General features: G+C 49.7%; 1 protein-coding gene across 4 annotated transcripts in view; it reads right to left on the bottom strand.

Moving 5' to 3' along the window:
- Positions 1 to 26,485, bottom strand: part of BIRC6 (baculoviral IAP repeat containing 6) — a 1,722,273-nt gene that overhangs the window by 55,329 nt on the left and 1,640,459 nt on the right. For all 4 annotated transcript variants that reach the window (XM_069234691.1, XM_069234693.1, XM_069234692.1 and 1 more), the window contains one exon: positions 7,892 to 7,969. In XM_069234691.1, the coding sequence (XP_069090792.1) occupies positions 7,892 to 7,969 (78 nt within the window). The remainder of the gene's footprint in view (positions 1 to 7,891; positions 7,970 to 26,485) is intronic.

Raw genomic sequence — 26,485 nt, 5'->3', positions numbered from 1 at the left:
TAGTCCTGACCGGCACCGTAGGCAGGTCTAGGTCCAAGACCTCAGCTGCCATACGCACCACCATGGCATATGACGCTCCCTCCTCCATAGCCACAGAAGGAGGTGAGAGCATACCAGTATCTGGAGAAGTATCCAGTTCACTGGTTACCCCTAAATCCTCATACCAGTCCTGCTCCTCTAATCCATACTCTAAAGGGTCTCAGACCCCTCCATTCCTCACCTGTGCCTGGCTGCTCAAAACAAGCCTCAGGCACTGATCTGGTCTGTGTTGGCACTGTCGAAGTTGGAATCGGCGTCGTACGACATTGTTCCGGATCATCTGGAAAGAGGATGGGGCTCCTAACGGAGGGCAGGAGGGGCCTGCTAACTCCGCGGGGGCAGCCCGCTCAAAAACGAGGCGCATGGCTTCATAGAACTCTTTAATTTGAGTGGGGGTTGCCCTGGCTCCCGGATAGGGGGGGACGCAAAATCGTCCCTGGAATCGGCTCTGCTGAACTGTGCTCGGAACATCGACGTTAAAGGGATGCCTCGTTGGCCCAAAGCGTGACAAAGTGAAAACCTGCTTGGATTTCTTCTTCTTCTTATGCCTCTTCCTTGAGTGCCCCGAGTACAAAGAAGAGGAGTTGGGGCTCTTAGAGCGGTCCCGCGACCTTCTAGGAGCCAACCGAAGTAAACTTATAGGCCTCCATGAGCTTCAGAGACCGCTCTCTCACAGCCTTCGGGGCCATGGCCTGGCAGTCGGAGTACGGCTTCGCGTTGTGGCCTCTGTTGAGGCACAAGAGATGTACCTGGTGGGGGTCAGTCACCGGCATGGCGCGATGTCAGGTGCCACACGGCTTAAACCCAGTCTTCAGCGATGAAAAGCTTCAACAAAGCGGTTTAAAAAAGACCTGCCAAAAAAGGCAGAGGGTAGCTCGATCCTGGATCTGCGCTTAAGCGGCACGGAAGGAAAAGAACTGATGTACCCACGCAGGGGTGGTTCCTTTATAGGCGACCGTGATGTCACAGACTTCTCCAACAACGCGTACCGGAGGCCTGAACGCCACTCGCGACGAAAAGTGTTGCAGAGCAATTGCTGCCTTGGAACCTCCAAAGCAAAAACTGCGGACACTGTGCATTCTCTTTGAGGAACAGATCTAACCAAGGCTCTCTCCACTGCTGAAAGTGTCCTTGTGCCACCTCCGAAAGGAGACGTCACTCATGATTCGCTAGGCATCGATGGGTGAGTTTGCCAGCCCTGGTGTTCAGAGAACCTTCCAGGTGTTGAACCACCAGTGTTATGCCCTGCTGTTCCAGCCATGTCCAGAAACACAGGGCCTCTTGACAAAGGGTCCACGAGCCCACCCGCCCTGCTTGTTACAATATCACATGGTGGTTGTGTTGTCTGTCAACACTTGCACTACCTTCCCTTGACTGAGGGAAAAAAAGCTTAAATGCCAACTGGATTGCTCGGAGCTCCTGCAAGTTAATGTGGAGTCCGGATTCCACAAGAGACCAGAGTACTCTGATCGCCACCTCTTCCAGGTGGTTGCCCCATCCCAGGATTGATGAATCTGCCATTACTGTCAGATCTGGATGGGGAAGGGAGAAGAGTCTGCCTTTGACCCAACCCCGGTTCTTTAGCCACCACTGCAGATCTTTTGCTGTTCCCTCTGAGATCTAAACCATGTTGGAGAGATTCCTCTGATGCTGTGTCTACTGGAACGTCAAGTCCCAATGCAGAGCCCGCATATGCCATATCGCATGATTCACCAGCAGGATGCAGGAGACCATGAGGCCCAGCAGCCTCAGAATCATTCTCACCAAAACCCAGGATAAAGGACGAAACATTGGTACCATAACCTGAATATCTCATACTAGCTATTCTTGAGAATAAGTCTGAAACTGCACTGTGTCCAGAACAGTTCAGATGAAAGGGAGCATCTGAGAAGGAGTCAGGTGCGACTTTGGCAAGCTTATGCAAATGCAGGAGGTTCGCCATAGTCTGGAGATGAGAGACAACAGCCTGGGGCAGGCTTACCTTCAACAGCCAGTCGTCGAGGTAGGGGAAGATTGAAACCCCTAACTTGCGCAGATGAGCTGGGACCACCGCCATCACCTTGGTAAACAACCGAGTGGTGCTGGTAAGGCAAAAAGGGAGCACTGTGAACTGAAAGTGCTTGTGGCCTACCTTAAACCGCAGGTAACACCTTGGGGCAGGCAAGCTGGGATGTGGAAATATGAATCCTGCAAGTCCAGTGCTAATAACCAGACACTTTGGTCTAGGGCACCCTGAGCCAAAGCAAGCATCTTCAATTTCTCCTTTTTGAGGAAGAGATTGACGGTCTGTAGGTCTAGAATAGGGTGAAGGCCCTTGTTCTTTTTGGGTATCAGAAAGAAGCGGGAATAGCAACCACTGCCTACTTCTGTCAACTGAACCCTTTCTATGGCTCCCTTCGCCAAGAAAGCTATAACTTCCGCTCGGATCAAAGTCATGCAATCTTCTGCCAGCCATTCATGTGTTGGCGGTATTGGGGGAGGAAAGTGTAGGAGGCTGGCTCAGTTTATGGTGTACACCTATGGTGTGGCACCCTATACGGAGTCTAGGCAACCCCGAGTGCTAGTGTTTAGGTGTGGAGATAGCACAAGCTCTCTAGTGGTAGCGGTGGTGAGCAGCTAAAGTTTACCCAGGAAGAGTGTATAGCACTTGCAATACCACAATAGTCAGTCAGTGATTGTCACGCAAGAAAAAAACACACCAGGTGTTGCAAAATGTAAGTATTTTTTATTATAACACTACTACTATACTAATGTCGGTATATCTTCACTTGGAGATATTTACACACAGAATATACACTTAGCAACATGCAGGAGAAGCACACAAACACATGGGACCATAGAGGGGGGACAAACCATATACTAAGAAAGTGGTATAATAATGAATGTGCCCAACCAAGGTTAGTGTGTTAGAATCCCAAGGGCTGGAGAAGTAAGGAATCACCAGCGGTAAGTATCAGAAATCCCAAAGGTGCCTGGGTACAGAGTAGTTATCGAGCTGGGTATCCCAAAGGCTAACACAGGACTGTTACGGTTGGAATTTACAGGATTCAGGACCCTTCCCAGAGGAAACCAGTTGGCACAAAGAAGGTTGGATAGTACCCCGCACCCGTGGACACCCAGAAGAATGGAGTACCCACAATAGGAAGCCCAGGTGCATAAGGGTGAAGTGACGTCGGAAACCCTCGTTGGAGTCAATGGGAGCCTCGGTTGCCCAGCTTTTGTCACAACCTGTGGACCAGGCTGGTGAAACCCAAAGGTGGATTCCAGAGGCGAAGAACCTGAAAGAGAAGGGAACAGTGTCCAGGCCACTTGGAGATGTCCAAGCAGTGCAGGTAGGCAATGCCCATCCATTCTAGAGGTGAAGTTCCTGAAGGTAGGTGACAGAAGAAGTCAAACAGCAGAGTCCAGGGGATGCAAGAAGTTCCTTGGAGTCACTCACGAGCTGTCCCACGTCATTTGCGGGATTGCAGGAGGGTCAGTGGTCAGCAGGACCACCAACAAGCATTGGCAAATGCAGAAGTTGTCAGAGAAGATTGCAGGTTTTTAGAGACCAGCAAGGTCCACACGACTCGACCCTTGGAGTCAGGGCTGACCCTGAGCACGCAGGACAGCCAGCAAGAATTGTTAGAGACCCCACGAATGACCCACTGGCAGCAGGCACATGGAGTTGCAGAGAGGCCTCAGCAACACAACTAAAGAGGAGTCCCATGTCGTAGGAGCTGCGGAGTGGAAGCTGAACTTTGAGTTGCAGAGTGCTGGAAGCTGGGACTTCCTGGAGCTTGAAGATCTCTTAGGGGAAGAGTCAATAAGCCTTGGTAAGAGCAGAGTTGCGGAGCACCGGGGTTCCATTCCAATGGCTGCAGCAAGGGCCCACCATTGCCCCAGTTTGTCAGAAGACAAATTGGACCCAGAAAGGTCCACAGAACCACCACCTGTGTAGCAGAGCCTTTCAATATATGTGGGACGGCAGAATCCACCAGCTTGTCTGTGTCATCTTTCATCTTAAGGTGCCGGCGGATGCAGGTGTGACTCCTTCACTCCAAGGGAGATTCTTTCTTGCTTCTTGGATGCAAACAGAGTCCTTGTAATCCTGGAGGATGCACAGCCACGAATGTTGCAGGAATCTTGCAGGAGCCTGAGAAACAATGTTACAGTGGAAGCCATCCAACGGGATACAGTCTTGTTTCAGTTCCAAAAAGCAGACCAGTAGCGTTTCTGGAGACCAGGAGCAGAAGATGTCTTGCGGAGTTCTTTGCAGAGTCTTGCTCGACGAATCTGAGGACCCCTAAAAAGGGGGTCGGTCACCATCCGCAGGGACCCACCTTTCAGAGGGGATCAGGGACTCCATCTACCTGGCCTAACCAGTCAGATGCTCCCAGGGGCCTCAACATATCAGATTTCCAAGATGTCAGAATCAACCAGCCACGTGGCAGAGCTCTATGCACATCCCTAGGGGATGAGCTGGACAGGGGGTGGTCACTCCCCTCTCCTTTGTGTGGTTTTGCGCCAGAGTGGGAACCCGGGGTTTCTGCACAGGTGCAAACCGCTTTACACAAGTAGGGCACCAAATGTGCCCTTCAAAGCAGTCTGGTGGTGCTAGAAGACCACCTCCCCCACGCCCAGAGACACCCAGCTCTAAAGGAGAGGAGGTCAAAACTCCCTCCTGTGGAATCCTTTATGTTCTGCCTTCCCCTGCTCAAGTCAGGCCCAGCGCCAGGAGGGCAGAACAGTGTCTGAGGGTCTGCAGCAGCACCTGCTGGCAGGCAAACCCTGCAAGGCTGTACAGGCAGATCTGGGGGATGCCCTAAGGAACCCCCAGAGTACATGTATCATGTAACTAACACTGGAATCGGTGTAGCTGCATGATTCCAACATGCTTAACACCAAAAATGCCCAGGTTCGGAGAAGCCATTATGTAGTTGGACTATCCGTGTTGACCAGAATCCACTACATACCTTAAAATGGCTTCCCCACACTTACAAAGCCCAGTGAATGGAGTCTGGGGTTTGTAGGGGGACCTCTGCTCATGTAGGGGTGCCCTCACACTCAGGCCCATGGACCCTGCCCATGGGCTCAAGGGCCTATTATAGGGGTGCCTTACAGTATCCAAGGGCAGTGACAGTGTTACAAGGCAAGCCTTATATCTAGAGTGAAAGGTGCATGCACCATTTCGTGCAGGCTGAAATGGCAGGCCTGCAGACAAAGTTTGCATGGGCTTCCATGGCTGGCATAATACATGCCTCAGCCCATGGGAGACCCTGGTGTACTAATGCCCTGGGTACCCAAGTACCATATAGGGACTTACATGGGTGCACCAGTATGCCAATTGTGGGATGTAAAAATTACCTAACAACCAAATTTAGAGAAGAGAGCACAGATACTGGGGTCCTGGTTAGCAGGATCCCAATGTATTACAGTCTAACATCAGGCAAACAGTAGGGGTAATTATGCAAGAAAGATGCTACTTTCCTACAGAAAGCATTGGAAAGGGAGGGAGAAGCCCTTCTGAATGATCTGTAAGACCCTTGCGTCCAATGTAATGGACCGCCAGTGGAGGAGATGATGATGAGTTCTCCTAACTGGACAAGCATGGTCATGCAGAATCAAACTAGGAGGGCTTGGAGGCTGCAGCTGCCGGGGGCTGAGTGGTGGATGACTTCTGGCTTCCAGACCTTCTAGGTCTGAATGCACTGTGCACATGTCCTCGCATACCTATGGGAACTTGCACAGGACGGTGGATGGCACAGGAATGGTGCGATGGCACTCCCCTTCCGTAGCTGTGAAAGGCAGACTGTGGAAGTGGGTGGGGGAAATCGCAAAGAGGCCCAAGGACTTGGCTGTAGCCCAAGAGTCCTTAAAGTGCTCCAGCACCCTGTCTGCCTTCTCGTCAAACAAGCGAGTTCCATTGAACATTATGTCCATAAGGTTTGCTAAGACATTCCCCGGAAAGTCAGATGTTCTCAGCCAGGCATGGCGCCGTAAGACCACCATTGTCGAAACCGCTCTGCCCAGTAAGTCAACTGTGTCCGGACAACACCTAATGGTAAACTTTGCTGCATCCCTCCCATCCTTCACTGCTTTAGAAAGGATGGCCCGGGTCTCCTCAGGGACCTGTGGCAGCACTTGCGCAACCGTAACCCACAAAGTATGAGAGAAACGGCCCAATAAGCCTGCACGTTCACCAACCTCAATGCTAAGCTGGTGCAAGAAAACATCTTCCCAAGTTGGTCCAGCTTCTTTGATTCCCTGTCCGGAGGAGCAGAAGGGAACGTTCCATGGGAAGTTATAGCTTGGACTACTAATCTCTCAGGGGTGGGGTGTTGGCTGAGATAACCAGGGTCACCAGGTGCAGGGCTATAGCAGCAGGCAAACGTCCTGTTTATAAGAGCCCCTCTGCTGGGCTTGACCAGGTTCCAGCACGACATCAGTAAGTGTCTCAACTTGGTTCAGAAGAGAAAGCCCCAGGCTGAAGCACTTCTGTCAAGAGGTTAGTCTTCCACTGAGGGCAGTTGGAGGCCAAGGACGTCCACTGCTCTCCGCACCACCATTACATAACAAGCTCCCTCCTCCATAGCCACAGTAGGGGGAGAGAGCAAGTCAGAATCTGGAGATGTGTTCAGTCCACTGGCATCTCCTAGTTCCCCGTACCAGCCCAATGGTGTTGACTCCATCTGACATTCTAAAGGGTCCAGTGACCCATCCCAATCTTCCCCTGTGCCTGGCTGTTGAACATAATGCTCAGGCAATGATCTGGAGCCAATGGGTGCTGTCTGTGTGGGCATCAGTGTCACTGTTGCGGCTCCGGAGAAGGTTGTGTTATGACCAGCGCCGGTCCGGATCCATGAGACCCCATAGGAGCCGAGGCCGGAGCTGTCGGTGTGGCACCTGATGGGGCCGAAGGTGCTCTGGAGAGGTCGGCCTGCTTAAATGAGCTGCGCATGGCCTAGTAAAAGTCTTTGACTTGAGCGGCGGTCGCTCCAGCTCCTGGAAATAGAGGGACGCACAGAGTCGGACCTGGCAATGACTCCTCGGAACCGTGCCTGGAATGCTGACTTTCCCCACTCGTTGCATCTTCCGATGGACGAGGTGAAGTCGAAGTCTGCTTAGACTTCTTCTTTTTGTGCGTCTTCTCAAAGTGTCCCGATAACCTGGATTGGGACAAAGAGGACTTGGGGCTCCTGGAGTGGTCCTGCGACCTTCTCCTAGACCGGGACCATGACCTCCGAGGAGTCACACTTGCTGGTGTCAACTGCCGGGTTGCAAGCAGATTTAGAAATCGCTCCCTCAAAGCCTTCGGTGCCATGGCCCAAGCTTGACTTTGAATAGTGGTTGTGGTTGAGACACCGAAGGCAAACAAGGTGAGAGTCCGTAACTGACATGGCTCAGTGACACGTCCCACACGGTTTGATTCGTCCTACCTTTCTGGATGACATCCTCGACACATTAAAAAATATTTGTCAAAAATGCTGAAAAAAGCCTGTCAAAAAAGACAGCGGGGTAGTTCTCTTCGGATCAGTGCTAATTGGCACAGAAAGAAAACAACTGACGTCCACATGCCTGGGTGGCACATATGTGACTGCAACGTTACATCTGGTGCCAAGGATGCCACAAGGAACCAAATGAAGCCACCCGATGGTGCGTGCAGGGGTACAGCTCAAGCAAAAGTTTCTGGATCCAGTCTGACACCTGGGAAATTCAAAGTTAAGGAATCTCCAGCTAGAAATCTTTAGCAGATGTAGCAAGCAAAGAATTGGTCATTATTTTAAACATATACGTTTGTAACCAAGTAGTAACCGATATTCCCATTTCTACAGCAGTAGCAATAGCAAAGAATAAAGAACTGGCAGCTTACTTGCAAAAAGCTGGATGTCTGGGGGTTCCACTTTTCTTCAGGCCTTCCGTGCCACGTGTTAAGTATACTTAAGCAAACCTAATATAAATAAATTCAACAGTGATTAGAACAAACCAATTAATGAAACAGAAACATTATTAAGTGAGCAGCGAAGGTACAAACGAGAGGGAAGGAGCGGGCATGACATATAGAAAAATATCATTATCAGTCAAGTCAACAATTTTATCATATGGAACTGAGACGACAAAAATTTGGCATCTCATAAAACTTCGCTCCAAAAGATGAGTACACTTTACTTTTCGTTCTCCTACATCCCTCTGTGAGAATGGTTGAACAAGAATAGTTTTAACCTAAGGAATGCTTAAGTGCTGATTGCTGGTACTACTTGGGAAATGTTTCTAGAATCTAAGTAAAAGCAAGGGTGCCTTCAAAAAATGAGTTGGCCCGCACTTAGCAACCAGGTTTGCTAATGCCACCTGTAAAACGAGTTCCTGTGCAAGCCTGGAAAAGAACAATCAGTTTTGAATGTAGCACTTCCTTAATAAGTAATGAGGATTACGAGTCAGTTCTTGTATCTCACTCTTGAAGAATGGGAAATCATCATGAAACTGGTCAGGACAAGGCCCTGCTGTGGTACAGAGTATTAGGTACACACTTTTTATTAATGTAGCTGTGAAAATGGCAAATGAAAATAGATGTAGAAATAAGCCAAAACTGTCCTTTACACTGAAGTGGGGAACATCGGTACACTAATTAGAAAACAAAGCGGACATACACTTTCAACATTACGATACAACCACACAATTAGATTTGGCTGCATTCTCAATGTCATGAGAATCTTTAGAAAAGCACTGACAAGCTGACTGCTAGGAGTTCTAATCACATGCATGTAACATTAAACACGATCCTTTGACAGATTTCATGTAACCAATCAAACGCAAGTTAAAAGAAAACACTACAGACCAAACGTACTACCCAATTCATCATGTAACTTCCATAGACTCCTGGTATGTTATGTTATATTGATCTGTACAGCGCACTAATCATTCGAGAGGGTATCCAGGCGCTTCGGCACATTGGTGGTCATTACGACCCTGGCGGTCAGAGACCGCCTGGGGTAATGTGGCGTCTGCGACCGCGGCGGTAGCGCCGCGGTCCCAGCGCCGGGGCCGGCGGTTTACTGCCGTTTTAGCCCCGGCGGTGATAATCCGCCAGGGCAGCACTGCAAGCAGCGCTGCCCTGGGGATTATGACCCCCCTACCGCCAGCCTGTTTCTGGCGGTTTGCACCGCCAGGAAGAGGCTGGCGGTAAGGGGTGTCCTGGGGCCCCTGGGGGCCCCTGCACTGCCCATGCACTGGCATGGGCAGTGCAGGGGCCCCCTAACAGGGCCCCAGACAGTGGAAAGCGCGACGGGTGCAACTGCACCCGTCGCACGGCCGCAACACCGCCGGCTCCATTAGGAGCCGGCTCCTATGTTGCGGCCTCATTCCAGCTGGGCCGGCGGGCGCAAACTTGGTTTGCGCCCGCCGGCCCAGCGGTAATGTCATAATGGGGGCCGCGTGAGTGCGGCCGCATTGGCGGCCGCACGGCGGTTGGCGGTAGCCGCCCGCCAAGGTCGTGATGACCCCCATTATCTTCAAGTGCATTAGGTCTCAAGTAAAACATCATCGACTTTCAAGAGTCTGCATAGCCTTTTCATGACCTTTATTGTGCTGTAGCAAAAAAAGTCAGAGAAGACCTGATCCTGTAATTTTAGTGAACATCTGACTTTGCCATACGGACAGCGACTAGATTGAAACATAATATTTAATTATTTGGATATAACTAATAAGGGAACAATCATAATAGCTAGGCTGAAAATGCCAAAAACGTGAAAACACACCTCTGAAATTTGACTTAAAACCTATGTCTTCTGATAAGAATCCCTGGCATTAGTCTCTCTTTACTCATCTATGTCCTCTAGTCTTGGTGGGGGTGCTGAATTTCAATTGTTAAGACCCCCTATACCTGTACATTGATAATACTTACAGTCTGATTGATGTACTGATGGAACTGTATACTATAGTTTATTTAAAAATGTTTAATAGCAAACTACTGCTAAAGTTAAAACACCCCCTCAAGGTACATCCAGAAAAAACCCAAAACAATACTTATTCAATGGCCCCGTGAATCCTAATTAGATAGGGACTGGCAATCTCAGCATCTGCAGTTCCCCTGTAGCCTGGTAAGGGAAGCCAAATCACGTGGTCTTTTGATGAATACCCATCTGTCAATTAATTCACAAACTATTCACACTGCTGCATCCACAAGAGCCTGGCTTCATTCATTAAAAAGGCCCACATTACTATTGTGTCCTAATGACTTCCCCACAGTTCTACATGCCATTTATCTAGCTAGGCTATAGTAACTCCATTCTCTCAGACGTTCCGTGCAACTCCTTAGCTGCAATGAAACCAGGTTTCCACTTTCTGCCCAAGTAATTGCCGGAACTAAGTACAACCACATATTGCCTATGTCGAAAACCTACACTGACTTCCTGTAAAAACTGTCTCACACAGAAACGTCCTGCAGGACACAGCAGGCAAAATGCCCTTTTGGAAAAGTCATGACTATTAAGGTGTAGGAGGCTGGCCCGGCTTGTAGTAGATACCTTGGATACTTACACCTTATACCAGCTCCAGTTATCACTTATTAGTGAAATGTAGTAGTGTTCTAGCAGCTTGGGCTGATAGAGGTAGCTATAGCAGAGCAGCTTATGCTGAACTAGGAGACATGCAAAACTCCTGCAATATCACTTATAGTTACACAGTACTTGTATATAAGTAAAGCCAATACTCAGTGTTACCAAAAATAAAGGTAGATTGTTTGGGTGACACAAGGCCAAAAATATCTTAGAGGCAATACTCTTTCTGGAGGTAGGTTATTATACACAATATATATACTAGACACAAAAATAAGGAAAACTAGACATAGGATAGTGCAAACAATAGGAAATCCTATAGAATGCAATGGGAGAAAATAGGTGAAGGGGCTACACAACCCATATACTAAGAAAGTAGAATGCGAATCACAAATTCCCCCCTGGACAAGTGTAGTGTGTAAAGAATTACTGGGAGAGTAAGAATACCACAAAGGTGAGTAGATATACTCCACCCCAGAGCCCAGGAAAGTACCCCAGAGCCCAGGAAAGTAGGGGTAAAGTACTGCAGGTTTCCTTAGGACACACTACAAGTTGTGGTAAGAGTTATTGCAAGAACCAAGCAAGACCGCAAACAACAAATGGTTGATTCCTGAATCTGAAGACTTGCAAAGAGAGGAGAACAAGCCCAGAAGTCGGAAGAAGCTCCAGAAAGTACAGGAGCCCCTGCCAACCTAGAAGAGGGTGCAAAAGAATAGTCCTCGGTTGGACGAAGACTGCAGAAATGCACCAAACGAAGATGGCTGCGGGTTCCTGTGTGATGCAATGGATGTCTCACGAAGAGATGTTGGATGCAAGCGAGTTTCGGCACTGGATGCGTCAAACAAGCCTTGGTTCAAGCACAGTCGCGTTTTGCGTCAAAGTGGCGCTGCTTTGACCCGCAAAGGACCTGGGGGGCTCAACTCGGACTGAGGAGACAGAGGGGGATACCAACACTGAAGGGAACCCACAGATGACCAGGCAGCATCCATGTAGGTCCCAGGACACAGGGACAAAGAAGGTGCAAATTGCAGTTGTTGAAGCACTATAAAAGAAGGTCCCACGATGCCGGAGGACAATTCAGCAAGTTGAGCATCGCAGGATAGAGTGCTGGGGACCTAGGCCAGGCTGTGCACGAAGGATTCTTGCAAACAGTGCACAGAGGCCTCAGAAGGTGAAGATGACGCGGTGCACAGGGGTATTGTCACTAACGGGGAAGGCAAGCTCTTACCTTCTCCAAATTTGGACAGCAGGACCTTAGGACAGTCCAGGACCTTAGGACAGTGTGTCGACGGGGTCCAGCACCTGTGCTCCAAGGAGCATGCTCGGCGCCAGGAGAGGAGTCCAAGAGAACCGGTCCTCAACTTAGAAGGTGAAGTGACTCAATCATTCCACGGGGATTTCTTCGGTCCTTGTGATGCAGGGTGAAGACCGGGAGTCCCCAGGGCGTGCACACCGTGAAAACTGTTGCAGTTGCTGGCTGGTTGTTGTAGAGGAAAAGAAGCCCTTCTGGATACTTTGTTGCTGTTACAGTGGTTCCTGGAGCAGCCTGCGGTTGATCCGAGGTCAGAGGATGAAGTAGTAGTTGCAGGGGATTACTGCTGGAAACTTGCAAGTAGAATCTGAAGAGAAACCCACAGGAGAGACCCTAAATAGCCCTAAGAGGGGGACTGGCTACCTTATCAGGTCCGGACCTATCAGGAGGGGTCTCTGATGTCACCTGCTGGCACTGGCCACTCAGAGGCCTCCAGAGTGTCCCACACCTTTGAAAACAAGACGGCTGGGACACACTGGAGGAGCTCTGGGCACCACCATTGGGTGGTGATGGACAGGGGAGTGGTCACTCCCCTTTCCTTTGTCCAGTTTCGTGCCAGAGTAAGGACTTGGGGGTCCCTGAGCCGGTGTAGACTGACTTATGCAAGGAGGGCACCATCTGTGCCCTTCAAAGCATTTCCAGAGGCTACCCCTCCAAAGCCCGTAACACCTATTTCCAAAGGGAGAGGGTGTAACACCTTCCTTCCAAAGGAAATCCTTTGCTATGCCTTCCTGGGACTGAGCTGCTCAGAACCCAGGAGGGCAGAAAGAACCCTGTCTTTGAGGTGGCAGCAGCTGTAGCTGCAGTGCAAGCCTCAGAGAGCTGGTTTGGCAGTACTGGGGGTCTATGGTGGAGCCCCCAGGATGCATGGAATTGGCTACCCCATACCAGATTTGGAACGGGGGGCAATTCCATAATCTTATACACCTTACTTGGCCATATTCCGAGTTACCATTTTGAAGCTACATATAGGTATTGACCTATATGTAGTGCACACGTGTAATGGCGTCCCTGCACTAACAAAGTCTGGGGAATTGGTCCTGGACTGCGTGGGGGCACCTTTACTAGTGCAAGGGTGCCCTCACACTTAATAACTCTGCACCTAGCCTTCAGTAAATGAAGGTTAGACATATAGGTGACTTATAAGTTACTTAAGTGCAGTGAAAATGGTTGTGAAATAATGTGTGCACTTTTTCATGCGGGCTGCAGTGGCAGTCCTGTGAAAGGGTTTGTCTGAGCTCCTTATGGGTGGCAAAAGAAATGCTGAAGCCCATAAGGATCTCCTGGAACCCCAATGCCCGGGGTACCTAGGTACCATATACTAGGGACTTATAAGGGGGGGTCCAGTGTGCCAATTGGAATTGGTAAATTAAGTCACTAGCCTATAGTGACAAATTTGGAAGTGGAGATAGCATAAGCACTGAGGTTCTGGTTAGCAGAGCCTCAGTGACACAGTTAAGCACTACTGACAACACACACATTAGGTCACAAACTATGAGCACTGGGGTCCTGGCTAGCAGGATCCCAGTGAGACAGGCAAAACACACTGACATATGGGGTTTTCACTATGAGCACTGGGGTCCTGGCTGGCAGGATCCCAGTGACACAGTAAAAACACACTGACACACACCCACAAACAGGCCAAAAGTGGGGGTAACCATGCTAGAAAGAGGCTACTTTCTCACTCAAGGAAGTAGTATTTTGTGAACGTGTGCAATGATGTCCACGCTGCTACGTGACAGATGTCCATGACAGGTACTTCTCACGCCAGTGCAGAGAGAGCAGCTTTGGAATGGGCCTCAAACGTTCTGGCAGATGTTTCTTCACCATCACCTAGCAGATCTTAAAACAGCGGACTATCAATCTGGATAAGGTTCTCTAATGCACTGCTTTGCCTTTTTCGCTCCAGAGAACACCACAAAAAGGTGATTTGCACCAGATGGTCCTTTTTACCATAGATGTAAACACGGGGCACTTCTTTGGGGTGATAATAATACAACCTCTACTCTTCTGAACGGGGGTGGGTAAAGTAAGGCAGCAAGTGCCAGATTCGCTGACATTAATAGGAGTCAAAATATTCAGGAGTCATTCCGGACTTCAACACCAGCTTGTCTTAAAAAATATGATATAAGGCGGCTGCATAACAAAGCTCGAAGTTCACTCACACGTTGTGCTGATGCTATTGTAATGAGCAAAACTGTCTCCAAGGTCAGCAGGTCTAGGGGTCAGCTCTAACTGCTCAAAGGGAGAACATATAAGAAAAGTAAGGATTAAGGTGAGGTCTCACTGTGACAGTACATAAGATTTCCATGGAATCATGTGAGCCAAACATTTGTGGAAAACACGTTACAAGAAGTGATTTAAACAAGGATGGTTTGTCCAGTAAAAGCAAAAAGCCGGAAAGGGCTGGCAAGCAACCTTTAACAGTGCCCACTGCAAGTCCTTGCTGGCCTAATGACCAAACAAACAGCAACACGTTCAGCAGTTTGTCTTGCAATGGGACAGTATTACGGATGCCACACCAAACTAAAAACTTGTCTAGCATCTGCCGTAACTAGATTTCGTAGTAGGACACCTGGCCGCAAGGCTGACATCCACTACCTTATGAGTGAGATTGAATGGAATCAACTGCTGCCGCTGAATCACCACACATGGCGATCTAGACTTTGCAGGCCTGGGTGCAAATCCCTGTCTTTCTTCTGTGACAGAGGTCCGCCTGAAGTGGCAGCCTGACTGGAGGACAGATGCTTATGCCCAGATGTTCTGGGTACCACACACTAGTGGATCAATTCATATCTACTAAGATGACTTGACCTGGTCGCTCTTGATCTTTTTTCAGAACTCTGAGCGTGAGAGGTACTGGTATACATATGTCCTAAACTCCAGTCTAATCAGAATACAACTCTGAGAGAGTGTCTTCATGGGAGCTCAAATATACAAAAGTTTGGACACTGTATGTTTGAGGTGGTGGGAAAGAAATCAAGTCAGGGCTTTCTCCGCTGTCGGGAGATGACCAGTGCCACCTTTGGGTGCAATTGGTATTAATTAGCCACTAGGCATCACCAATTAAGTACGCCCACCCTGGTGTTTAGAGATCCCGCCACAAGGTGTACGATCAGGGAGACTTCCTGAAAATTCAGACAGGTCCACGGGCACAGGGCCTCTTGACATGAAGTCCAAAACACCACCCCGCCCAGCTTGTTGCAATACCTCATGGAAATGAAGTTGCCTGTGAGGACCTGAACCAACCTATCCTTGATGGAGGGCAGGAAGGCTTTCAGCATCAAGTGAATGACCTACAATTTCAGCAAGTTAATGTGAAGGTGGGTCTCCCCCAAAGTCCTCTGATCTCTGCCTCTCCTAGGTGACCACCTCAATCTAGCAGGAATGCGTCTGTCACCAATATCAGCTCAAATTGCGGTCAAGTAGACAGCACTGCAGGTCTTTTGCAGTCTCCTCCAAAACCTGGACAGTATGATGGGTTCCCTTGGTGCTCAGCCCTCTAAGACTTCAGATCCCACTGTAGAGCCCGCATATGCCATCTGGTATGATCTACGACCAGGATGCAGGAAACCAACATTCACATAAGCATCAGTGCCAGGAATAAGGCTGAACCTCTGGATCATAGCCCGAATATCCTGTACTCACTGTTCAAGACAGAAGGCTCAAAATTGCACTGAATCTAGGATGACTCTGATGACTGAGAACCTCTGCAAAGGATTTAGATTTGACTTCAGCAGGTTGATCGTGAACCCCAACGATGTAAAGAGGTTCACAGTCATCTGGAGGTGGTCAGCAGCTGACTGAGCCAAGCAAGCCTTCAACTGCAAGTCATTGAGGCAGGGTAAGACTGGCATCCAAGACCTTCGAAGGCACACTGCGACGACTGCTATCACCTATGTAAACACCTGAGGGGCACTGGTGAGGCCAAAAGGGAGCATGGCAAACTGAAAATGCCTGTAGCCCATTTTGAACTGTAGTTAGCATCTGTGGGCCTGCAGGACAGGGACCTGGAAATACGTGTCATGCAGGTCCTGCACCATCATCTAGTATCCAGGATCCATGGCAGAGAAAACCTGGCCAGTGTGAGTGTTTTGATTTTGTCCTTCTGCAGGAAGAAGTTGAGAGGTCGAAAGTCAAAAATGGGATGAAGGCCTCTGCCTTCTTTTTGCACTAGGAATTAGCAGGAGTAACCAATAGCTCTGTTATTCTGAGGCAGGGACACTCTCCGTGGAGCCTTTCTCCTAAACAGTATGGACTTTCTGCAGCACAGTGGACAAATGGTCCTCCAAACGTCAGTCTGATGTGGGTGGAATGAGAAGAGGTACAGAAAGGAAAGGCAGACACTTTGAACTACCTGCAGGGCCCTGTTGGATGTAACTGGTTGACATACACGGCGAAAATCAGTCATCCTGCCTCCCTCAGGATGGTCGTGTACAGCTGAGGGTAAACTAAAGTGACTTGGAGGCTGCTGCCGGAGGGGCTCGAGACCTACGTCTGTTGCCCCTGCTGGCCTGAGTGTTGCCTGCTAGTTCCCCTAACCCAACCCTAAAAGTACTGGAGCACTTGTTCTGGAGGTGAAATGCATAGAAGATGACTGAAGGTGAAGCCCCTAGCAATACCCAGAAATGGGCAAACTTGTAGTGGATAATGTGTTTGTGGAAAGGCCAAGGGGTATTCATTGTTACTCTGCTTTCTCTATAGCACTCTAGGGTGGATTGGTCTTCTTACCAAAGAGGCGCGGTCTGTCAAAAGGCATATTCATGAGTGACACCTGAATACCACCTGAAAAGTCAGTGGCTCTGATCAACACTTGGCGCAGGAACACCACACTAGTGCCAACCGCTTCGCCCAAGCAGTCTGTTAACGCTAATCCTGTGAGGGTGACATACTTGCCCACATCTTGGCCATCCTGGATGGTCTGTGCAAAGCTGGCTCTGAATTTCTTTGGGACTGCCAGTAAAACTTCAGCAACCGAGTCCCATAACGTGCATGAGTATCAACCCAGCAAGCAGCTGGAAAAGTCTGACCTGAGAGCAAAGCAAGCAACAGAAAACAACTTCTTCTCAAATGCCTTCATTCTTTCCAATGAAGTAACTAGATTTAATTCTGCTGGTATGCCTGTATCACCAGACTCTCTGGAGTAGGATGCTGCTTAGTAAGGAAGGGTCACCAGGAGCTGGCCTATGACGATGTGCCACTTGTCTGTTCACTGGTGGACAAGAGCAAGGTTTCGACAGTATTCCCATGATTTTCAGTTAGGGCCTTGTTAAAGTTAAAAGACAGCAGAGGTTCTGATGAGGAGTGTCTGGTTTGCAAAACCTCAGTGAAGACATCAGTCTTTATTTCAACTTAAGCCAGTTGCAAATTTAAGACTTTGACTTCCCTTCTAATAATCACAGCACAAGATGACCACTTATGAGGAAGGACCAGCAGCTGTGTGTGGGGGTGCGCGAGCTACGCTGTGCCAAAAGAAGTATTAAGTCCACTGACCACTTTTAGCCATGTAAAATGTTGTCATTATACTTTGGGGGGAATTCATCCCCACCAACACCATAATCACCAATAGGTGCAGAATGGGGATTTAATACAAAATAAAAAGTTGACATTAATTACAGAGACAGTTATATTGCACTCTTGCCCAACAACACTAGTATGCGTTCTCTGAACTATATACTGTAGGAGGTTGGATCTGTATATACTATCTCAAAGTTAGAGATAGTGTGCAGAGTCCAAGGGTTCCCCTTAGAGGTTGATAGTGGCAAAATTAGATAATACTAATGCCCTATTTTGTGGTAGTGTGGTCGAACAGTAGGCTTATCAGAGGGTAGTGTTAAGCATTTGTTGTACACACACAGGCAATAAATGAGGAACACACACTCAAAGACTTAACTCCAGGCCAATTGATTTTTATATAGAAAAATATTATTTTCTTCATTTATTTTAGAACCACAAGATTCAGAATTTGAATAAATACATAAATTGTAAGGTACTTGGCATAGGTAAGTATGGAACTTTAAAGTAAAACAGGAAGGTACACAGTTTTGGCAAAAATGGCAATAAGGTATTTTAAAAGTGGACACACTGCAAATATCAACAGTTCCTGGGGAAGGTTAAGTACAAGTTAATTTAGCAGGTAAGTAAAGCACTTACAAGTCCAGTCTCTGGGGCATAGGCAGCCCACCGTTGGGGGTTCAAGTCAACTCCAAACACCCAGCAACACAGGGCCGGTCAGTTGCAGAGGTCAAAGTAGGGCCCAAATAACATAGGTTCCAATGGAGACTTGGGGTGCTATGGGTCCAGTCTACAAGCAGGTAAGTACCTGCGTCCTCGGGGAGCAGGCCAGGGGTAATTTGTAGAGCTCTGTAGAGGGGGGTGGGAGTGGGGAGGGGGGGAGGTGGGGGAGGGGGGCAGATGTTGGAGGGGGGCTCACAAACAGGTACACAAAATACACTCTCAGCAGCACAGGGGCAGATGGGTGCAGTGTGCAAAGTAGGTGTCGGGCTTTAGGTTGAAATCAATGGAGAGACCCGGGGTCACTCTGGCGATGCAGGCAGGACACAGACTGGCTTCTCGGGCCAGCCACAGACTGGGCAACAATGAGTGCCGCCTGCTGGTCACTCTTGCACTGGTAGTTGGTTTCTCTCGGGCTTGGGGGCTGCGGGTGCATTGCTTCTCTAAGGTGTCGGGTTCTTTGTTACCAGGCATTTGCCGTCAGGGGGAGCCTCTGGATTCTCTCTGCAGGCGTCGCTGTGGGGTTGCTGGGAGGTCGTCTCAGGGTGTCCACGTCGTTGGAGTCACCTGGGGGTCCTCTCTGCAGTGTTGGTTTTTCTAGACACGAGCCGGGGGCGTCGGGTGCAGAATGTTGGGGATTCACGCTTCCGAAGTGAGGCTGGAGTCCCTTTAAAGATGGTTGTTTCTTTGTTGGTTGAACAGAGCAGCAGTCCTCAGGAGTTTCTCGATCGTTGGGTTGCAGAGCAGTCCTCTGTGTCAGCAGAGGTCACTGGTCCCGCCGGATGCGTTGCTGTGCAGGTTCTTTGAGTCTGGAGACAGGCTGGTAGTGCTGGGAGCAAATCAGTTGTTGTCTCCGTTGTCTCTGTGGGGCTTTCAGGTCAGCAGTCCTTCGTGTTTCAGGTCATCAGGAATCTGGTTTCCTGGGTTAAGGGTCGCCCCTAAATAATCAATTTAGGGGTGTGTTTAGGTCTGGGGGGCAGTAGCCAATGGCTACTGTCCTTGAGGGTGGCCACACCCTGTATGTGCCTCCTCCCTGTGGGGAGGGGGCACATCCCTAATCCTATTGGGGAATCCTCCAAAGCAAGATGGAGGATTTCCTAAGGCAGGGGTCACCTCAGCTCAGGACACCTTAGGGGCTGTCCTGGCTTTAGGGTGACTCATCCTTGTTTTTCTCATGATCTCATCCGGACTTGCTGACAAAAGTGGGGGATGTGTCCGGGGGGTGGGCATCTCCACTAGCTGGAGTACCCTGGGATGCGGTAACACCAGGCTTGAGCTTTTGAGGCTCACTGCCAAGTGTTACAGTTTCTGCAGGGGGAAGTGTGAAGCACCTCCAACCAGTACATGCTTTATTCCTAGCCACAGAGTGCACAAAGGCACTCACCCCATGTGGCCTGAAACCTGTCTGGATGTGGCAGGCTGGCAGAAACTGGTCAGCCTTGCACTAGTAGCTGGGATGGTAAACAGGGGGCATCTCTAAGGCATCAGTGTGGATTTATTGTGCTGAGAAGTCTGATACCAAACTTCCCAGTATTCAGTGTAGCCATTATGGAACCGTGGAGTTCGTGTTTGACCAGATACTCTTTATGGCTACCCTGCACTTACAATGTCTAAGAGGCCTCGGATCTCCATCTGTCCCAGGATGGCACCCCCAAACTTGAAGGGATGCATCTGCCACCACTGTGAGCGCTAGGTGACGTGGAGAGAGGGGACTGCTGCTGACCCAATTGTGGTCAAGCAACCACCAATGAAGATCTTTTGAAGTCTTTTGAAATCTGACATGGTCAGTGAGATCCCCTTGATGTCAGTTCCACTGAGACTTCCGATTCCACTGCAGAGTCCGCATATGCCTCGTGGTGTGCTTGACAAGCAGCATACAGGAGGCCAACAGTGTCAGCAGCCTCAGAGTCAACTTTACTGAAATCCAGGACAGAGGCTGAAAGATCAGGATCATAGCCTGAATGTCCTGGACACACGTTCTAGAGGAATTACACAAAATCAACACCAATAATGGCTCAGAGGAAAGGGAACATCTGAGAAAGGGCCAGAGTGTGCCTTCAGCACATTGATGGTGAACCTCAAAGATGATAGGAAGTTCACCGTAGTCTGGAGGTGGCTGATGACTGCCTGGGGCAAACCAGTTTGCATCATGCAGTCATCAAGGCAGGGGAACCCCTCCCAAACTTCTGAAGATGTGCAGCTACCATCGCCATCACTTTCGTGAACACTGTGGGGCACTTGTGAGATTAAAGGAGAGCACAGGGAACTGAAAATGCTCCTGTCCCTCCACAAACTGCAGGTAGCGCCAATGAGCCGGCAGAACTGGCTCCAGCAGATCCAACACCACCATCCAGTCTCAAGGATCAAAGGCACACATGTTCTGGGCCATAGTGAGTGTAGGAAAGCACCCTTTTTGACATGGTTAACCCAAACCTTTTGCCTGGTTCCTGATGTGGCTCTGACTGTCAGTGTACTGTGTCCCTGCTAACCGGTCCTCAGTGCCAGATCTCTTTCCCAAAAACTGCACAGTTGTCTTGCACAACTGGCAAACTCTTTAGTTACCACTTTAAGTCCCTATTAAATGGTACCCTGGTACACAGAGCCTGCAATACAAAGGAAGCTCTCTGAGGGCTGCAGCATCAATTGTGCCACCCTCAGGGACCACTCACCAAACCCACACAGTGTTGTCATTGCAGTGTGTGTTGGTGCAGGCTAAATTGAAAACATGTCCTGCAACACACCCCTGTGTGCCAGGTGTGAGTCACCCCTCAGACAGGGTGCCTCCAGACACATGTGAGGGCATATATGCATGAGCAGATATGCCCCCACTATGTCTCTGCCGATTCTGAGACAGGGTAAGTGTAACAGGCAGCCATTTAAAAAGCATGTGCTGGAAACTGGTCATTACGGGATCCCCAGCTACATGATAGCTCCTCTAAATCCGGAGATGTTTGATATCAAACATCTCAGAATAATAAACTCTCACTGACCCCAGTGATGGATTTAATAAAACAAAAATGCACACATAGGGCACCTTTGAGGTGCCCCCTGAAAACCTACCAGATAATAGCATGCTGACTGACTGGTCCTAACCAGTTCAGCCACCAGAGATACATTTCTGTCCCCACATGGAGAGAACCAGCACTCTTGAGGGCCTGAAACAGAGGCCTGCTCTGGGCAGATGCGTGACCTCATCTCCCAGGCAGGATGCACATTCCAGGGGAGGGAGCTTCAAAGGCCTTGCTGCCTTTGTAATGTGACCCAGGTCTCTCCAGATGGGGGAAATGACCAACCCCCCCTCTCCCCCCTGTCCTGACCCCACTTTCGGTAGCAGCACAGGCAGAAAAAATAGTTAAATTAGGAGGAGTGCCCACTTCATGCCAGTCCCACGTCTAAGGTGGACAAGCTGAAGTGGACACTACTTTTCAAATTCCTACATCTTGATTGTAAGGAATTAGGGCACTAGGGTTAGGGCTATGCCCACTTACCAGCAGAAGTGGTCATAAGAAGGGTGTAGTCACCCTAAAGGTGGGCAGTCCATTGGCTACCACCTGGCACTCCGTGTAACACCCCTAAATTGAGTATTTAGGTGGCACCCCTGAACCCTGGAACTCAGATTTCGACAACCAAAGAAGACCCGGCCAAAGAAGAGTTTCACCCACAGACAAATGCAGTAGCTGACCTGGAACCAGCCCCTCCAACCTGCCTGCTGACATCAAAGGATCCTGCACAAAAAGCCAAAGCGTCCAGCATTCAATAAAGACTCAAGACTCCTGTGGGTAGCAGACTTGCCCTGCATCAAGAAACTCCAAGGAAAAGATTCTGCAGCTGCTGGGACCCCAGAAACCATAAGTGACCACTGCATCCGACGTCCACAACCCAAGGTGAGGCCAAGTCCAGTGTGAGCTCACCCATCTTGGACTCTGCTGAGATGCCTGCAGCCTCTGCGCGCAGGCCTGCTCTCTCACAGGCTTGTGGACAGAGAAAATACAATACCTACAGCAACCACTACCCTCATGACTCCTGACATCATCTGAGGTGGGGCACTGGTACCAACGAAGTCTCCTGGCCCCTACGAGCTCGAGTCCACCCTGGGTCTATCCCGGGACCACCCCTGCAGGACTTCCTAATGACGCCTGCAGCCTCAACACACAGGACTCCCTAACTGCGAGTGCTCCCGGATGTGAAAACCCAATGCCTAAAGACACCCCTGCATCCGTCATCCCTGAGGACCAGAGAACCGGAACCAAGGTGCACCTATATCCCCGAGCACCCAAAGTCTACTACCTACCTGTTTGTTGCCCCTAGAAATCAGTTCGCAGAGCGGGAATCTTAGGTAACGTCTCTGGGCCGGCAAGACGGGGATGTGGAAGTATGCGTCCTGCAAGTCCTACAATAACATCCAGTCGCTCAGGTCCAGGGGAGGTAAGACCTGAGCCAATGATAGCATCTTTAACTTCTCCTTTTTGAGGAAGAGATTGAGGGACCGAAGATCTAGGATAGGACGAAGGCCTTTGTCCCCCTTTGGCACCAGAAAGTATCAGGAATAACAACCACAACCTACTTCTGACACAGGGACCCTCTGTATAGTTCCTTTGGCCAAAAGAGCTTTGACTTCCTCGTGGAGAAGTGCCATATGATCCTCCGATATGTGGTTGAATGAAGGTGGCATGGCTGGAGGAGAAGACTCAAAAAGGAGGCATGTAGCCCTTAGAAACAATCTGGAGGACCCACCTGTCCGTGGTACTGGATTTCCAGTGGGGCAGATGATGGCGAATCCTTCCTCCAACTGATTCCAGGTGTTCTGACGGACTAGGAAGGTTTGGAGACCGAGGTAAAGGGGGTAGGGTGGACTGGGTGACCTGCTGGCTCCCTGATCCCGAGTTCCCGCGAGTTGATGGCTCGGTGGAAAAGGACGTGGTTGGGTTCACCTTCCAAAGCTACGAAAGGGTCGAAAGGCGGACTGGTGGGGTCTAGGAACAGGTGCGAGGCCAAGGGACTAGGCCGTAGCTCAGGAACCCTTAAAGCGCTCGAGTGCCAAGTACACCTTGTCTCCGAAGAGATGGGTGCCATCAAAGGGCGTGTCCATCAACTTTTGCTGGACATCCCCCGAGAAACCAGGCGTGACGTCTTAGTGCTACCGTCGATGCAATCAATCTGCCTAGAGAGTCTGTCGTATCACAGCAGATGATGAACTTGGCTGCATCTCTCCCATCCGCGAGTGCTTGGAAGGGGACAGTTCAGGTCTCTTCCGGAACTGTATGCAGCACCTGCGTGTCGGTATCCCGGGGAATATGGGAATAGCGGCCCAAAAGACATTTTCTTCCCCAAATTATGCAATCTTTTTGATTCCCTACCTGGTGGTGGCGCTGGGGTGGCAGGGAATGCACCAGAGGAAGAAGAGGAAGCCTGGATCACAAGGATCTCAGGCGTGGGGTGTTAAGTGAGGAATTTCTGGTCTGTTGGCGCAGGCCGATGGCGGCGTGCAATCGTCCTATTCACAGCAACCCCTGTGCTGGGTCTGGACCAAGTACCCAAATGGAAATCCGTAAGTGCCTCATTAAAGGGAAGAAGGGGTTCTGATGGGGAAGTCCCCGCTGAAGCACGTCGGTTAGGATATTAGGCCTTACCTCCACAGAAGGTAGCTCAAGGTCCAAGACCTCAGCTGCCCTTCTCACCACCATGGAGTATGTGGCGCCCTCCTCCGTAGCCACGGTAGGTGGAGAGAGCATACCAGTTTCAGGGGAGGTGTATCTAGACCACTGGCATCACCCAAATCCGGCACCCAGTCCATTTGGGGGTCAGCTGGTATTCTAAAGGGTCCAGTGGCCCCTCTATACTCTCCCTGTATCCATACCAGTAAGTAAAAGGGTCTGGATCAACCCTGGGCCCAGGAGAGCCCACAGAGAACGGAATAGGCGTTGAGCGACGTTGTTCCGGCTCTGGGTCATCGGGTATGAGAGTAGGATCGACGCCGATTGCGGGCCCAACTGACGTCGGGAGCATCGACGTCTGACCCGACGCCGGGGAAGGTCGCTGTGGCAGGACCGGTGTTGGGGCGGATCCGAGATTGGATCTGGAGGAGCCCTCTGAAGCAGACGACTTCGAACCCGAGGGGGCCCTCATCCGACTCACCTGTGCCCGAGGGTGCTGAAAGTGGGTCTGTCTGCCCAAAAATGAGGCACATTGCCTCATAAAACTCTTTTAGCTGGGCAGGGGTGGCTCCTGCTCTCGGGAAGTCAGGGGAAGCGTGGGGCAGACCCAAACGGAGGCTCTGTGGATGGAGGCCTAGAGCGTCAAAGCTATTCCCTCGTCGCAGCTCGCTTGTCAGAGCAACGTGGTTGAGTCGAAGAACGTTTGTTCTTCTTCGACTTCTTTTTCTTATGACTTGAATGTCCCAATGACTTAGAGGACGAAGAGTGGTGGTGACTCCGCCGTCGGTCTCAAGACCTTCCTTTTGAATGAGACCGTGAGCGTCAGGAAGTCGAGTGTCGGGCCGACATCAGCTTTAGGGACTGCTCCCTCAAAGCTTTTGGGTTCATGGCCCGACACTCGGAGCGCGACTTCGGGTCGTGATCGCGGTCCAGGCACCAAAGACACACGAAGTGCGGATCCGTCACTGACCTCATTCGGTGACAGGAGTCGAAGGGCTTAAAACCGGTCTTGAGGGACATCTGTCGACGCATCCACGACCTCATCAAAATCGCTCGACAAAAATGTTGTCGTAGTCAAAAAATGACTGAGGTAGCTCCTCTCCGGATCTGCGCATAGGCTGGCGCAGAAAGAAAAGAACTGACGTCAGCGTGCCGGGGTGGCACCTATATTCGACCGCGATTTCATCATGACGAACACAATGCCACTGACGCCTGCAGAGTCGACAACGCCACCTGACGGCGCGCAGAGGTACTGCTCGAAGAAAAAGTCTCTGGATCCAGTCTGATGCCTGGGGGAATTCAAAAGGTAAGGAATCTGGAACTAGAAGTCTCTATCAGATGTGACTGTTAATATGGGGTACCTCTGCCAAAACCACAAAAGAAATGGTGAGGCTGCTGTGGCTAGAGAGGTGGGGGCAGATACGCCCCAGGAACGTGCTGTGGCCCTGTCATGGTGATCCTAAATAGCCTGGGTGGGGGTGATGAGAAAGTCTTCATTGCACCTGGGAGAATCTGAGAACTCAAAGCCCAAAGGTGTGGAGGTGTGGCCTGGCAATGAGAAAGGCCTATTGAGATCAAATGGGGCTGGCACATGCCCTACCAGCCATAACCTGACTGGAGTCCTCGATGTATACGTGAGGCCCAAAGGTGCTCCAGGGGCCCCATGATCATCTGAAACAGCTTCTTCATTGCCTCCTTGAAGATCTCAAACTCATCTGAAGTTGACGATAGCCCTTGGAATCTGGGCTCCTTGGCCTCAACTGTGGATTAGGATTGTAGATGGACGATGGTAGCAGCGTCAGATCCATGGAACGCTGTGTGCCCCATCTCCTTGGAGTGGGATCGGTGAGAGGGCGTGGGCTCCCATTTACATTTTTTTGTTCTAGCACCAAGATTTTTCTCTTGATTTCATTTTTGACTTGCCCAAGGATGCCAGCAGGATCATGCCTTGGCCTGGACTTCACATGTAATTGGTCTTTTGTCTGGCAACTTACAGCTTTGTTTTGCACTCCCCTCCTAGCCTTCGGTACATCAGAAAGCATTTTTCACAGGATTCTGAATCTTTCTTGGAACCTAAGCACCAAAAATAGGCATTGGGTGTATCCAGGATAAACATATGCTTCCTGAAGGTGCAGTATGGTTTAAAGCCTGTAGTCTTTTTTCCTTAAGGACATTTTCCTTAGGACACCACTGTATCAGAAGAAAGAGGACGTTGGTAAACACTGATGAAAAGTTCAAGACCAGAGTGCTGGATCCACACTTAAGGGTGCTGTAAAAAATGAACAGACGTTAGCACACACCTATATATGATCCAGAGCTATCATTACCGGTGATGGGCAGAAGCTGCTCCAGGGTTAAAGGACATCACCTATCATCGTTCAGGAGCTACTGCAGGAAAAATTAGAGGTCCAATTTAGTGTCTAGCTAGGGGAATTCAACAGATGAGGAATATGCAGTTAGAAGCATTTATCAGAAGCACTTTAACCAATTCATTTTAGCATTTTGAGACAACATTTTTTGCAAAAATTGCAATGTTTGGTTTTTACCATGAATCAGGACTTCAATAAATAATATATATACACCAGAAATCATATGGAATGTGTGGGAAACAGTTAAAAAATAAAAATCGGAATATTCAAGAACAAAAAATCTTTGCCAGTCCCTACACCTCATTTACATATAGCTGCAAAAATAATTTGAAATTGGAGTACATT

Source organism: Pleurodeles waltl, chromosome 5 (genome assembly GCF_031143425.1).
Source record: "Pleurodeles waltl isolate 20211129_DDA chromosome 5, aPleWal1.hap1.20221129, whole genome shotgun sequence".
NCBI lineage: Eukaryota > Metazoa > Chordata > Amphibia > Caudata > Salamandridae > Pleurodeles > Pleurodeles waltl.
This window is presented reverse-complemented; position numbering and strand designations above follow the sequence as displayed.